The sequence below is a fragment of the Patella vulgata genome, chromosome 7 (assembly GCF_932274485.2).
Source record: "Patella vulgata chromosome 7, xgPatVulg1.2, whole genome shotgun sequence".
NCBI classification, from domain to species: domain Eukaryota; kingdom Metazoa; phylum Mollusca; class Gastropoda; family Patellidae; genus Patella; species Patella vulgata.
In genome coordinates, this window is record NC_065885.2 from 37,791,003 (window position 1) to 37,808,087 (window position 17,085).

General features: G+C 33.6%; 1 protein-coding gene across 5 annotated transcripts in view; it reads right to left on the bottom strand.

The window, feature by feature from the left end:
* Positions 1–16,672, bottom strand: part of LOC126828704 (fibulin-2) — a 28,738-nt gene extending 12,066 nt beyond the window's left edge. For 2 of the 5 annotated variants that reach the window (XM_050558651.2, XM_050558650.2), the window contains exons 1-12: positions 16,321–16,666; positions 8,609–8,862; positions 7,756–7,900; positions 6,770–6,937; positions 5,766–5,915; positions 4,779–4,973; positions 3,919–4,050; positions 2,806–2,946; positions 1,971–2,159; positions 1,409–1,546; positions 427–549; positions 8–133 (exon numbers count right to left, since the gene is read on the bottom strand). In XM_050558651.2, the coding sequence (XP_050414608.1) occupies positions 8–133; positions 427–549; positions 1,409–1,546; positions 1,971–2,159; positions 2,806–2,946; positions 3,919–4,050; positions 4,779–4,973; positions 5,766–5,915; positions 6,770–6,937; positions 7,756–7,900; positions 8,609–8,862; positions 16,321–16,378 (1,819 nt within the window). In that variant the 5' untranslated portion in view covers positions 16,379–16,666. Of the gene's footprint in view, positions 1–7; positions 134–426; positions 550–1,408; positions 1,547–1,970; positions 2,160–2,805; positions 2,947–3,918; positions 4,051–4,778; positions 4,974–5,765; positions 5,916–6,769; positions 6,938–7,755; positions 7,901–8,608; positions 8,863–16,320 lie in introns of all 5 variants that reach the window. The other 3 variants (XM_050558649.2, XM_050558653.2, XM_050558652.2) reach the window with 3 other exon arrangements.
* Positions 16,673–17,085: the final 413 nt, after the last annotated feature.

Sequence of the window (17,085 nt, forward strand, 5' to 3'; positions counted from 1 at the left end):
AACTTACCATTACAACCACCTCTACCATCTGATTCTAGACCATCTTTACATGTACAAACATAACTACCGGGTGTATTCTGACATTTTGATTGTAGTGGACATATAGCAGCACTATAAGCACACTCATCAACATCTAAAAATGAAATATTTTTATTACTGATATAAGTGATATATCAATTTCATTAAGTAAGATATAAATCATTTCTGGATAAACAAATCAAACTAACTTGGATCTTTTTCTCAAGAAACTTAAGCAAAAGTATTTCAAGTATATAGAACCCTGTTATAGCCAATATTTTACAATCAATTTGTGAGTTTCAAGTTTTCAAGTAATTTCAAGGGTCTGGGCTTGAATTAAATGGGGTGATAATGTTTCAACAAATTTATTTTACTAATAGTTTTCTTCTAGAAAAGTAATATATTTACCTTCACAGAGATTATTTATAAATCTATAACCCCTAGGACATTGACAGAAATAACTTCCCTGTCTGTTAATGCATTGTTGTTCACCGGCACATCTATGTACACCAGTAGAACATTCATCTATATCTATAAAAAACATAAACTCTGTTCAGTATTAACCACAAAAATACTTTTGATCACTGGATCCTGGTGCACTGCATTAACCAAGACTCTCTTTGTATTATTGAATAGCAGAATCTATGTTTATTTAGAATATGCCATTAAAGCCCCAACGTGTCAGAATAAAGGTTAGACCATATTAGACCATACACAGTCAAAAGTACTTTTATTAAAAACATCCATGTAAAGTTTACATGGAATTCACGCCATCATCTTTATGTAAGATAGTAATAAAAATTCAGCTCTTTTTTTTATTGTATATGCAAGCCTATTCATCATGAAGATTTTTTGTAATAATAACAGTTCCTACATTAAAATATACTGAAAGTCAATGAAAATTCACCACTTTTATAAATGGATGATTCTAGAAAATCTCTTTTGTGAGACTATAATCTTGCAATCCTGAATGTAACAATATCAGAACCTTTACAAAGGTGTAACCCCACCATGATTTAATCGTGCAGACATGTGGTATAAAACGTGGCTTTTAAATTGATGGGGTCAGTTCAACTCCTACAGTTCTATTGAAGACGCAACAATATGGGATGGTTGACACCTGAACACTGATGTTTGTTATATTAAAATAAAATAATATTTGTTCTAGTTATATTACACTAAGATACTGTTTGTTATATTACAAAAAAATAATGTTTTTTATATTACAATAAAATAATGTTTGTTATATTACAACAAAATAATATTTGCTATATTACAATAAAGTTATGTTTGTTACATTACACTCAAATTATGTTTGTTACAATAAAGTGATGTTTGTTCAAGAAATAAATCAGTTATCTTGCCTTTAATTTAATAAGGTCTACTCTACCTGTACATCTTCCATTTTCATTTGTTTCATAACCATTACCACAATTAATAAGTGAACGACACTGATAGGATCCGATAGTATTAATACATTGTTGATATTTATTACAAACTGTTGTATATTCATTACATTCATTGATATCTAAAAAAAAATAAGTAAATACATATATGACATTAATATAGCCAATATAATGAAATCTGTATATCAGAACATATAGAAATGGCTATTGTTTGAAACACAAATGGTAATAGGTTGCATTCACAAGTGTTGTAAGTCCAATCTTAAGTTTAGATTTATATAGGGTGCCCCAATGAAAAATGCCATCAAAGCTTTAAAGACGCCTTTTGTATCATGTTTAATTGTGGCACGGAATGTGAGGTAAAAATAAATTTAAAAAGCAATGATAAAAAATATGACTGAAACAAAAGGTGGAAGTAAATATATGACAAGGAAAGTCGTGTTGTCAAGTTCTTTTTTATTTACACGTAGTTAACAATTCTATCTGGTCGTGCCTGTACAGATACCAATTTTAACTGGTCTAGCGTAGAGACATATATAGACTTACCTATACAGTTACCAATTCTATCTGGACGTAAACCGCGAGCACACTGAACTCTATCACATTCTCCTGTAGCAGTATTAAATCGTGATCCTTCTGCACACTGTTTAACTTCACATTTAAATGATCCCTGTACGTTAACACAATCATAACCTCGACCACAATTATGTGTTCCTAATAAACATTCATCATGATCTGTAATAAAACAATAATTCCATTCTTCAATTTCAATAAATAAATGATGAAACTTAATTATTTATGAGAAAAATATTTTTTATTTAATAAAAATGTAAAAGCTTTTATTTACAATCAAAGCAAAGCCAAATGACATTATCAATTGGTCCCAGAACAGGGGACGATAACTAATCTATATCTGATAATGAAAACAGTGTTAGTGTCGCTTTTGTTTATCTACTTTAATATTTATCTAGTGAAGAACACTTCCGTATCGGATCCTCTGATCCATTGTTTTCAAATTCCTGTTGGACACAGATTCTACACAAATTTTGCATTATATGTGTTATACATGATTTCATATTTATACACCCTTCAAGCTAAATACTATAAGCATGAAAACCATGATAAACGCAACAAAATATTTGGTAAATTGGGACTTTAATCAGTAGATGGATTAAATACGGATAAAGGTAGAAAATGAAATTCGAGTGACAACCAGATCATTTGTGGACTGACATCATATGGTACAATTTACCATTGTAAGGAACCTGAGAAAACACACAAGATTAAGCAGTAAACCTATCGACCCTTTAATGTTGTATCACTGGCAGTGATGACATTTGTTTATTCTGCCATCCATTGCCTAAATTAAATTATAACATACCCAAACATCTCTGTGTCGCCTCATCGAGTGTATAACCAGTCCCACAATGTCTGAATCTACGACAAGAATATGAACCAATAGTATTATCACATCTTTCTCCCACACGGCATGTATCAATACCCAAACCACATTCATTTATATCTAGAAATAAAATCATTATACACAAATTAAAGTCTTGGTGTGCATGATAGCTAATAATCATTTCCCTCAATGTGCATGATAGTTAATTATCATTTTTCTTGATGTGCATGATAGCTAATAATCATTTTCCTCGATGTGCATCATTTTCCTGATTTAAAGTTAACAAATATGAATTAAAAGTGTTTTTTAGAAGTAACCGAAATGAATAAAACTAACAAGCTAGATATGATGCCATTTTGATCTTGATGTTAGTGGTTAGAGTAAAACAACTTTCAGTTGTTAGTTACTGATTTCAAACAAAGTTCTTGAGAATTTGGATGGCTATAACTTATGATGATTTTGATTGATTTGAATAACGTTTGGACCAATATGTGATTAGAAAGTCTATAGTTGCCTTTTTACACTTTACACTATTGAGTCTTTAATAAAAATATGATAGTTGTATAACACTGTTGCTAAAAATAATTGTAATCTATGTTAATGATTTAATAAAACAAAGATCAATTATCTAAAATTAAAACTTTTGTTAGGAAAAAAACACCCTGAAACAATTACAAAAGGCATACATTTTTTTCTTCAAAACACACTATACTATCGTTTCCAAGATATCACTATCAGCAATAAAAATTAAATCTATTGATACTATATGTGTAATTGTCAGAGATATAGATATATAAACAACTGAAGATTAAACTATAACATTAATACAACACAACACCTGGAGTAATAAAATATGATATTTTTTATGTATTTAAAAACTGTTTACAGATCTATCTAAAAAACTGTTTACAGATCTATCTAAAAACTGTTTACGTATCTATATCCATCTACTATTCATGAAGAGGTGTAATCATTAACAAAATAATTATAATCAATTAAAAACTCATTCTCTCAAAGGTAACTACACATAACAACAATTATTTTTGATACTAGTACACCACAGTATGTAAAACAACATGCGTTACAGTTTACCCTCGCACTGTCTAGTATCTCTGTTGAGTTGAAAACCTTCCTCACATTCACATGTATAGGAACCATTAAAATTACGACAAAACTGGTAAACACCCACACAGATATTTTCATATACTGTACACTCATCAATATCTTTAGAATTATGAGGAAATTACATAAAAAAGTGAATTCAGAATCAACAAATACTTAGATGTTTTACTTGAATTGTTTATATAATTTATGTCCATTAACAGCAAAAATGTCTTAAAAGTATAAAATTATCTCCCCTTGATGTGTCAAGGGAGATAATATGTATCACAGGTTTATAGAAATTGGTACAGAAGGGAATACTAACCATGGTAATAGCTGTAAAATATAATGACTGTCAACACATAATGGAACCTATGTTTCTGGAAATCTTACCATGACAACAATTGTAACCTAACACTTTCTTATTAAAGATATATTATGTCAGGTTTAGATAAAGAACTGGCGGTTCTTGCTATAATAGTTCAAAAATAGATAATGCAAAATGAATTGAAAATTTCATTCAAATTACCTTATTCTGTGCGAAGTAATCACTGTTCTTAGTTTTGTCAAGAGGTGTACATTCATTCTTTATTATCTTAATCACGGTGCTGGTTATTTGAGTCTTAGCCTGAACTATTCTAATCCGCTTAAAATCGGAGCCATCTGATGGCATCGAGAGTTGATTATGATCTTGTCATGTTAATAAATGTCTAATTAATAATTTATATAACATTTAAGGCCTAAAGAAAGACCTGCAATATGTAGATTTAGCTCTTGAATAATGAAAAGTCTTCTCAAAATTTTTTCATTTCGCTTTTATAATAATCTAAATGTAGTGAGAAATAACCTACCTTCACATTGTCTTGTAACACTATTAAAACCAAAACCACGATCACAATCATAACTTTCTTCACATCTTCTATTGATAGGATTATAAACATAACCTGTCTGACATTTTGTTGTATGACACGTATAACGACCTAATGTATTAACACATTCTTGCGTTGGTGCACATTTGAAACTTCCTTCAGCACATTCATCAACATCTACAACATATATAAAGTCAAACTTAAGAAAAACAGTTTGTTAATGTCAAATTATGTAACAAATGAATATAATGTAGATTTGAGAACATTTGCTTGTTGCAGTGTTCACTAAAGTAAAATTTTTCATAAATGCATGAAGTAAGAGAAATAACAAAGGCCTTTCCATGATGAGTGATTATATATGTATACTCTGGTCAAAGTATGTTGTCTGAATGCAAAGTTCAGACAGTTCATCTATATTAAACTTGTAATATTAGCATTTTATGTGAAGTAAGTTGTCGCTGAAATACAGCTATATCAACTCATGGGGTGAGTGTAATGGTTCTTTTACAGATGAGTTATGATTGTTCTGAAACAAATAAAAATCTGACTGAACTTGATGTAATTTAGTGTTTCTTTTTACGCTAGCTCCAAGCCGAATCTGAGAGATCCACATACAAGACTGAAAAATCATTAGCATTCTGGAACTGCAAATCTGCCCTTAAATTGATTATCTCACTTCTATGAAAATAGACATAATACGTAGTCTGAGCTGTTATTTTGATAGATATTTTCCAGGGACAAACGCCTTTGGGAAATATGACACAATATACAGTATTTCAATGGAAGCACAAATTGTTCTGAAATAAAGCCAGTAGATTCCTTACTGGCAGAATGACACAATATTCTGAAGCTAACTCATTTAACAATTATGCATAAACTAATTATTAAATTCCTTACTGGCAGTATGACACAATATTCTGAAGCTAACTCATTTCACAATTATGCATAAACTAATTATTAAATGTTTACCCTCGCAGGATCTTCCATCAGAACGAAGTTTATATCCTTCATAACAATTACACTTAACACCTAGATCTGTATTGGCACATCTCTGTTCACATGGGCTGTTTTCTTCACAAGAATAACCATCATTGACATTACCATAGTCAGTATCATCATCTATAGGACATTAATAATAATATGTATTGATCATAGTTGCTGGATGAAAATATAATAATCCATAGTGCTAGCTTTAACATAAAAACAATTGTTAGCAGTTGTAGTTAGATGGATAAAGTAATATCATTATAATCTATAACCCAACATGAATTTGATTTTACTTTTACTGGAAAACGGGTAAAAATATTGCTTCCTATTTCTTGGTGGACAAATATAATAAGAAAATTGAACTTCTCAAAAGCTTTTAGGTTTGGAAATAAAAACCCTGAAGAATTAAAAATTAAATTGCTATAGCCTTGTCTTTGTGTTTTAAAAGTTAACACAAAGATAACTTTTTGAGTTTTAAGATCCAAAAGTTTTGAATACATAAAGTTCTTCCTAATAGTCTAAATACAATCTCACCAGTTTTAAATTCCATAAATTTGAACATAAACAAGACAGATAACTCTACATTTTTTGATAAAAATATTCTGAATTATTCCCAACTGAATAACCCTGGGCTCAGTGATTTTTTTAAAAATTTCATTGACATTCCATTTGAATACTGGTTCAAAAATAGCAATGTTATTTTTTTGATTTATGTTTTGATTTGCTTTGTGGGATGACCAACTGAAACAAGATTTCTGTTTGATCTTTTGATTAAAAAATTTGGTTGTATTACTTGTATAGAAATGCCCCATCTGTATTACTATAGTATTAATCAAAACAAAGAAGATCAATGCAATTTAATACATATTTTGGTCGAAATAATCGATGTTTAGTTAATGTTATCTTGCATAAATATACATCCCCATTAAAAGTGGGCACTCAAAACAATTAAAACAAAAAAAATATAATATACAACATGCAAATACCCTTTGATTCCTGACAAGTTCTGCCATCTTGATTTAATGTGTAACCTCCACGACATTCACATCTAAAACTACCAGGTGTATTTACACATCGATGAGAACAGATCTGACCCGGGAATAATGCACATTCATCACGATCATTTACTACATCAACATCTGACTGGTCAGTTCCTGGTTATTAAACAATACACACAAAACATATATCATGCATTAGTAGCATTATGTTATATTATCATATTCAGTGAACAAACATGCTCCATTTATATCAACTGGCTTTAAAATTTATAACATGCATAAATAAATTCATGTCCTGGTTTGAGCAAAATAAAAATATACCCCACATCAATTCTACTTAAAGGAACATTCAACATTGATCAAAAAATGTGATGCTATGGTTAAAAACAGACAGATTTACACATCCAACAAGAAAATAACATAGCTTTCCAGGCAAGACAGCATACACATATGCATCAGCAGATTTACTGTAATAACACTGTAAATCTCGTTATTTATTCTAATTTTTTCCTTGAAATGGGATTTGGAATTTGGGGCCTATCTTGTGCTTGTACTATTAACAGTGATCACAAACCAACTTTTAAGAAGAACGGTCAAGGATTGAACCAAGTGTGAAACAGGGTAATATCTTTGAACAGTCATGTGTCAGGGGCAATAACGCTGGAAGTACTGTTTTTATAAATATAACTCTCAAAAGTGATAGCGATGAATAATTGGGTAAGAATATAGCAACAAGTTAGTATCCCAAGTAATAACTCTGCCCTTGGAAGTACTTTAGTGAAAATGTTCAAAATCGATGTACAAAAAAAGATGGATCAGAAAAAAAAATCTGTAAATACCTTTTTTAGGTTTATCTTGAGAGGGTGGTCACTAATTGCAGTTCTAAAAAAAACTACCTCAGGTGGGCATTTATTGGAACTGGACAGATACATTATTACATTAAATACAGTAATTAAATATAATAGTAAGCTAACCTGTAGCATTATATATATCAGCTAAAACTTGTCCTGTACAACATTCTAAAAACATATTATCACATGGTGCACCATAATTAGGACTTCTACATGATAACCCTTGTGATCTCGCTAGTAATCCTAACTGACAGCAAATACAACATTCCTGAAATATAATCAACAAATCTATTAATATACAACATAATGTATTAAAGGTTTCATATCCCAAAATTTATTTGACAAATAAGAAAAAGATATTTCAAAATAGTAAAAAGGGTACCGTAGTTATCTTCGAATGTAATTATCAAAAATCATTGAAAATAGGCATCTTTGTCTCATGAATATAAAAGCTACACTTACATTTTGACTTGGATTACAGTGGAATTGTTAATGACTGCTAGTAATGGATGATGACAATAAATTAGACTGACAATCAAGCAATTCAGTATGATATACAAAATGTATTCTGGTTGTAAAAAGTCCTTTTTCAGCAACATTGAGTTAAAAAGATGAATGAAATGGTATCTGTAGTTGTAATGGACAGCCAAACTCATCAGCAGTGAATATTTGCTAGGCCGCTACAATCACTAAGAGGGAGATGACATTGGTGCGGGTTAATTAGCTGATGAGTAAAGGTACCATTCTGCCCGGACCAGTTTATGTTACTACGTTACTACATAAACACTGCACATGCTATCTATGCCAATGTGAATGATTGACCCTCTGTGATGTGACGTCACACTTAGTATGAATAAGAAATTTATAAAGGTAAGTCATCTTACACACAGTTAGAAGGCTTTCGCATTACCTCTGTGAAACATATTGATGGACAGCATGGCCGCATAAGTAAAGACAACTACAGCTTAATGTTTACCTTATACTGTTCTGAGCCTTGTTCTGAATCTCGTATAGCACACATCATTCCCTCCAGCGCATTTTCTTTTCCTTTTGCACATCGTTTCACAAGCACATCTTTAATACAACATAGTTCTACTATAGACAAACAACTGGATTGATCTTCCATAGAAACATTTGCTACATAACCTGGATGTCTATCACAACGATTATCATCAATTGACCAATCTAAACCTTCATGGCAACACTTTATCAGGACATCATTTAAGTCACCTAAAATAGAAAATAAACATTATATTGATCTTTATAAACTTCACAAATCAATCTTTGCTAGATTTTAAAATCTGTCCACCACTGACACTGCATTATTAAATTTCACTATATTACTGGAAGGAAAATAATAAAAAAACCACAACAATGTATTACAAGAAATTGTCATTTCACATGACTATGGGTTATAGACAGGTTTATTGAGAAACAAGATAATGGCTGTTAAGGAGTTTGTCTCTAACTTCACCTGACAATTGAACGCTGGTATTTCTTTGAACAGGTTTAAGCTAGGGTTCAGAAATACATGTATTGTATATTTGGGATTTCTCCTTTAAATTAAAGCTAGGAAGTGGATCAGCCACAAATGAATCTATTAAGTTAAAGCTAATCATTGTTTGTGAAAGGGTGGAATGGACCTCAAAAAAGGGGACAACCATTTAAAAGCTCACTATTTTATCTTGAAATCTCTTCAACTAAAATTCTTTAACATTTTACTGATTGCAGTTTGAAACTGTGGCTCAGTGAATATGATGCTAGATGACTACCGGTAACCAGGAGGCCACAGGTTCAATCCTAGTGTTGGTCAACAATGTTCTTGAGGATGAAGTCAGTCATTGTTCTTGTTGATATACACACAACAGAACTCTTGACAGAATTAGATGAAGATAATACATATAATGCATATGTATGTGTGTTTGCTTTAGTCTGGTTGCTGAAGAAAAGTAGCATGTTAAACCACATTTCAGTTCAGTTTGAGCCAAGATAACATTCATGATCTAAGAGTGGTAGAATCGTCACTTAAAACTCAATCCTTTTCAGCTGAAGCAACAGACCCTGATATATATGTATGCATTTGATGGGAATACTCCATCCATAGCTCCAATTTTTTTTTTACAAAGGGATATCAGGACTTAAAGATACATTATGGGAGATTAGATAAAGAGCTGGCAGTTCTCACTATAATATACTCTTCAAAAAAAGTAGGGGATATTCAGAAACAATACAAAACTGCGGAAATGCACTGCTGTTTTTATTAGAGGTAAACAGTTCATATGGGCGGCTTATCTGACGGACCTATTTCACTTGCAAACAAAAGAGATACACTGTCAAAAGTGAAAATGGACGTTTTTGATTTTTGTCTTAATAATGAGTAATTGCTCCACCAATCCTCAGACATTCAGCAATTCGTCGTGGCATGCTCATAATCAACCGTCCAATCACGATTTGGGGCAATCTGACCCACACCTCTTGCAGTGCCATGGCCAATTGCAGTGTAATCGGTTGACGTTGATGTCTCCCGATCATGTCCCAGACATGCTCTATAGGGGAAAGGTCAGGACTCATGGCTGGACAAGGCATATGGACAATGCGAGCACACCTATCGGTAAAATCCAGAGTAAATCTAGTCTCATCTGAGAACATTACACGCGCCCATCAACGATTACCCCATTTTCTACGCTGCCTACACCATTGATGCCTGTTTGCCATGTACAGGCGAGTTAATGGCGGCACAACAGGCAGACGTCGCGCATGAAAATGGGCTGCATGTAGCCGTTTTCTAATCGTATGGGGTGTAACTTGAATTCCTGTAACTTGGTACAAGTTTACAGAAAGCTGATTGGCAGTTTGTCCTCCATTTCGCAGGACCTGTGTACAAATGTATCAATCCTGGGCTTGTGTACTGGCTCTAGGACGACCTGAACGAGGTCTATCATCAGTATTGTGTGTTTGTTGGTACCGGTTCCACAGTCTGCTGATCACAGACTGTGACACATTGAGCTTGTTGGCTACTGCTCGCTGTGTAGAACCCATTTGAAGCATGCCAATAGCACGTAGACGTTCATCATGTTGAAGACGTCTCATTGCAAATTAAACGTAAAACACTAAAGCAAAGCTACGCTAAACAGTAAATCTTATGCAAGAACCGATAGGAAAGCAAACATGGATAGGATAAACCAGCACACAGCAGTTTTCATCAACCCTTCCTTGATGTACCAAATTTGACAATGAACCCCTCCCACGTGTATGGCGCTATTGCGTGTCGCACTTGCAGCTCAGTGGTTCTGTTGAGGCTATAAGTTCTTCATTTGTGAACATACTTTCAAAGCATGTCAAGTGTCCATGACTATTTATCATATCACAACCTGCATAGGTATTTGCATTTCAATATCCCCCACTTCTTTTGAAGAATATAGTTAAAAATTAGATAATGTGAAGGGAATTTGCTGAAAAATTTGGTCATATTGATCCACTCTGAACCAAGATTTTAGTGATTGAATTTTTGGCCTAACCTCGATCATCATTACTAAAGTCAAAAACAGTCTCGAATATCCATTTCATGATTAAATCCTGAATGAAAATTGAGCAGCAAATGGGATCCAAATCCAGTAAAAATCCAGTAAATTTATAATTTAGATAACATTTCAGGCCTAAAGAAAGACCTGCAATAGGCAGATTTAGCTCTTGCATAATGTATGATTAATGCCCTAAAGTCTTTATTTTCAGTACAAATTGAGTAATGTAATAAATGGGCTACTGTAACACATGGTGATGAGTTCCTGAGTGAACAGGAAATGACTCTGAGCAGAATGTCAATTGTTCACACAATTACCATTAACTAATAACAATCATAGACTGGTACTATAAACCTAGACATACCCATTAATATGGATATGGTAATATTTGAAACAAAAACAAAATCAACCATTCAGGAAATTATCAATCAAAATTTAAAAACCAAATCAATTCAAATTTGAAGACCTGTAAGGCCGAAATAAAGTGAACAACAAAATTCTGGAAGAGGGATTAAGTTTGAGGACCAAATTTAAAGGCCCCAACACTTGGGACTCGGACATCACTTAGGCCCCAAAAAAGGGAATGCTGGATTGCAAAAATGTGAAATTGATCAAATTTAAAGTTGCCCAACATTTGGGATTAAATATCCCTTAGGTCCAAAAGAAAACTATACTGCCTTGCAAAAAACTAAAATCTGGAAAGACTGGGAAAGAAATGACCTAGTTTGTGTTTAGTGGATATTAAACCCAATTTCTCACTTTCTTGTTAACTAAAGTGTAGAATAAACTAGCATGGAGTTGTTATTTGAATAAACTATGTAAGATATGTTAATACTTTGAATATGGGTTGAGCATACCATATTTCACTAAAGGTATTTAACACAACATTTTATGAGGCAATAAACTTAATCTAGGGATCAGTAAACAAAATCAAATTACAACAGTCAATGGTCAATTGCCCAGTCAGTAATAATTCTTTGTATAATGATTTATTTTATATACAAAAATGGGTTGCCAGGCAACATTACACTTGGCCACACCAGTTTGGTTATCTGGACAGTCAATTATAGTAAAGTCAATGGGATTTTAATGTTTCGGCCATCTCTGTCACTTTGAGATTCTTTCTGAAGAATTTACAAAACAAACAAGCACAATAATTATGATTGTAAATCAGATGTTAACTGAATAGTTATGTTTTTTTTAAAGTGGTCAATAACTCTGAAAGTAATTACCACAAATCGTTGAAAATCATAGCTTTAGCCTCTAGAACAAGATATTGTTGAGAACGGATAAACAAGGACTGCGACCACAAGGAATTGTGGGCGGGTGAGAGACAGATAGGACTATGTAGTGTCCACCGTATTGGATACTAACTTAGGAATCTATTATTAATTGGGGGGGGGGGGGAATGGCTGAATGGTTAGCCCCTGTGTGTTGTATCATAAGGTATATCATTGAGTCAGCTGGTGTGGTGTTGATTCCCTGGTTGTACATGACAAGGAGTAGGGTTGCCTCTCCAACCTCGTGGCTTTTCTCAGGGTCCTCTGGTTTCCTGCCACTGCTAAAGACATATACTATTCAAAAAAAGTAGGGGATATTTGATTTTGGGGGCATAATACTAAAATATGCAAATGACTACGAAAAAAGTCACTATAGAACCTAACAGAAGAAACATTTCCAGTTACATGTGACGCCCAAACGCACCAATAGCTACCGCATGGAATGCAGGTGATGCGTGGGATCATCATGGGGGTCCAACCCAAGATTTGCACGACTCTGACTTTGAATGTTACAGTCATTGTGGCATTGAATTCCAGGGTGGAAACATCAGTTTAATTGTTTTAGTGACCAGAAAACAAATTTTGATATGCGTCAGCTTACCCAAAATGAAAGGTTACGTGCCCTTGGCATGCTACAGATCGGCACAACACAGGCGGTTGTGGCGCGGACGATGAATGTTTCTCAGTCTGTCATAAGCAGGCTATGGTCCAGATACCGTGATACACAATCTGAACAGGACAGACCACGCTCAGGTCGACCAAGGGCGACAACTCAAGCCCAGGATCGATTTATCCGTACCTTGGCCTTGAGAAATCGTGTCATCACAGCAAATCAGATCAGCACACGTCTTCAAACAGACACTGGTGTGAGAGTGAGTGGCCAGACGATTCGGAATCGACTGCATAGGGGTCACCTTCGCGCCCGACGTCCTCGCGTGATCCCTTGTTTGAGAGATCATCACATTCAGGCAAGACGTCGTTGGTGTAGGGATCGTCAACACTGGGATAATCGACGCTGGAGCAATGTGATGTTTTCAGATGAGTCAAGGTTCACTGTTGATTTTTTGGACAGACGTAGGAGGGTGTGGCGTCGTCGAAACGAGCGCTTCCAAGACGTTAACGTCATCAGACATGATCGATTTGGGGGTGGTTCTGTTATGGTGTGGGGAGGCATCACTGTTGCTGGAAGAACGGCTTTACATGTTGTTGCAGGGCGTGTTACAGGCCAGAACTACCGGGACAACATCTTGGCAGTCCATGTTGTGCCGTTCGCACGACGTCATGGCCGCCGTTTAATCTTCCAGGATGACAACGCAAGATGTCACAGGGCCAGGGTCGTTACAGGTTACCTCCAACAACAGAACATCACCACATTACCTTGGCCAGCACTGAGTCCCGACCTCTCCCCCATCGAGCATGTCTGGGACATGCTTGGACAGAGGTTACGTCAACGTCAACAACGTCCTGCCAATGTCCAAGAACTTGCTGCTGCGTTGCAACAGGAATGGGACAATCTGGACCAAAATGACCTTAGACGTCTCATTAGGAGTATGCCACGTCGGATCAATGCTTGTTTGGCAAACAGAGGAGGATTTGCCCGTTACTGACTTGGTTGTGATGCTGTGGTAACTTTGCTGTTTGACCCCGGGTATCATTTTACCCTTATAATGGTCAGTCTGTGCCTTACTTAGTCTAACGATCATTTGGAATAAATCGATGAATGTGAACTTCATTTCATTTTGTCATTTGTTTCTTCGTCAGTTTCATTAGGTGACTTTAATAACACTTAAAAATCAAATATCCCCTACTTTTTTTGAATAGTATATGTGCAAACAAATTATTGAAATAAAATTGAACAATATGTTAGTCCCGAAATGACCTAGTTTGTGTCGAGTGGACGTTAAATCCCATTTCTTTCTCTTTCTCTTTTATTAATTACTCAATAATCAATGTTTTAAGATAATGATGATCCATTTTTTAACCAGATTTTGTAATATTGATGCATACATCGTAATAAACTAATTACAAACAAATTTGATTGAATAGGTGATTAAGAAAACAAGAAAACATGAAAAATGGATGCCCTTGCAGCATAAACTGTATATTGAGAAACTGGCTGAATATAGAAACATATATCACGGTTACTCCCATAATGTAGTCATTTTTCTACATTTGGAAATTCTGAAATTAAGCCAACATAACCAAATAAATGTCAAATGTTCACAGAAATTGCATAAGAATTTAGCCAATTCGTACAAATCGTTTTATTTTTCATGACCATATGGTTGTTATTGGAACAAGGTGTGGTTAAAATCAGAAATGTATATTGTATACAGTCTTACAAGTATATAGTAAAGTTTAACATTAAGGGTATTTTATAACAACTTTTAACTGTTGTTTAGTTTTTTCCAAATGATCAAAATATTGTTTAAAATAAATTGTATAAGGAAATAAAAAGCTACTGTGTCCAAAATAACCACCTGTAAATTACGGTAATGAATAAACATATTTGAAACCAAAAACATTCAATTGCATATTAAATGTTCAAATGAAATGGGGTTTAATATCCTACTTCTATGCACCAACCAGCCTAGAGTTCTTTTAAAAGGTCGTCTATGTGTACATGTGACCTTCGTTTTTTCGGGCCAACTGCACAACTGACAAGAGGAAACCAGCCTGGAAAATCTTGGGGAAGTACGTGGCCGCCACCAGGATCAATCCTTGGTTAGTTGGCCAACACAGTATTGATGAGCCATCAAACAATAAATAAACAGAAATAAATTTTATACCAATACCATTCAACTATATCAAACCAATACCATTCAGCTAAACTTAAAAGCATATCAAACCAATAACATTCAACTAGACTTGAAAGTATATTAAACCAATAAAATTCAAGTAGACTTGAAATAATATCAAACCAACAACATTCAACTACCCGTAGACTTGAAAAATATCAAACCAACAACATTCAACTACCATAGAGAAGGGGGGACCTAGTGGGGGGCACAACCGGAACACGCTCCCTCCCGCTTATCTGGATTAAAATTCATTATTTCAGAACCGGATTCTTGTCTCAGATCACTGGAAGTGACATTTCTGGCTTTCTGGTTTTCAAAATTTTCCGGGGAAAGGCCACCCGGACCCCCCTTCGAGGGCTTTGTGACATTGGCGCTCGTAGCGTGCGGCTTTGCCGTCTGTGTGGCCCCTCTATCCATGGTCTCTGGATCCACCCTTGGTAGACTTGAAAGAATATCAAACCCACAACATTCAACTAGACTTGAAAAAGAATATCGGACTTTTCATCCAATTTCATCTTTAATTTCACAGAAAATAAATTATCACTTATTTAAACAATTTTTTTTTTTTTTTTTTTTAAATATTTCCATAAATGTATTGTCTCATTTCAAACAAATACATAATCAGTTTGTTTCATTTTTGTATCCAACTATGAAAATCTTTAAAATATATTTATAAATAAAAAGGGAATACACAGGACACAATTCATTTACTTGATAAAGACTATATAATCCTGATCAAAACATCCCTCAGTAATAAACAGTGATTATATTCCGTAGAATTATGTCCTATGTATTTCCAGCACAAGTATTAAATGATTCTGAACAATTTAAATAAAAGGTGTTCTTTAAACTTTTAATAAACTAAAATCTGAATAAAATTTGAATAAATTCACATATTAGGATTATGCAAGTACCAAATTGCTATTATGCCCGACATTGAAAAGATAATTGAAGGTTATCCAAAATATTCAAGGATTAAAAACAATAACAGTAAGTTGATCACTGAAAATATATAAATTATAAATACTAATCATTTCTAAATTACATACTAATAATAAAAACATAAAAAAAACCTTGTATACTTACCAAGTGAAAGTTCTACATTCAATGACAACAGTAAAATCACACACACAAAATATTTCATTCTAAAATCTGTCACTCTTTTCCTTTTCTTTGTATGAAAATTAAATAATTTCAATAATTCTCGAGCACAGTTGTGTTCTTGGAATAAATGAGTCTTACAGTGACATTTAAAAAATCTGACGAAAGTATTTTGAACACTGTCTTAGCAAAGTTCTAAGTTGCAAAAGAACACATAGGATTCTTGCCCCCCTGTTGAGCGCAAGTAGTTTAATTTTGATATGAAGCCAAGACAAGGCTGGTTAGTTGAGTGCTAAGAAGTTTGTCTATAGTATGTAAAGTGTATAATGTGGATAATACAGGGATACTCATTAAGTCCTATTTTATTCTCCATGGTAGACAATGACAATCAACCTATATTTCACTGACCAATCATGACATACTTTTATAGGCTAATTTCTGACAATAGGTACAGATGCTAATTAAATAAAATCATTTTAATTACTATGTGCAGAGTTTTCATTATCAACATTGGTGACCTAATTAGTTAATCTATTTAATTTAATCACTGAGATGTAACAAATTAGAATTCCATAAAATAAATTTGACTCAAATATTAATTTTTACTTGTATGTTAGAAAAACCAATAAGGTCACAAGACAAAACCTCCTTAAAGAAAAACATAGTATACATTAAAAAAAAATTAATATAAAACAGGTGGATTACTTAATCTGTCATAGAAAATAACAAATTGTTTAAATCCAATGTTCT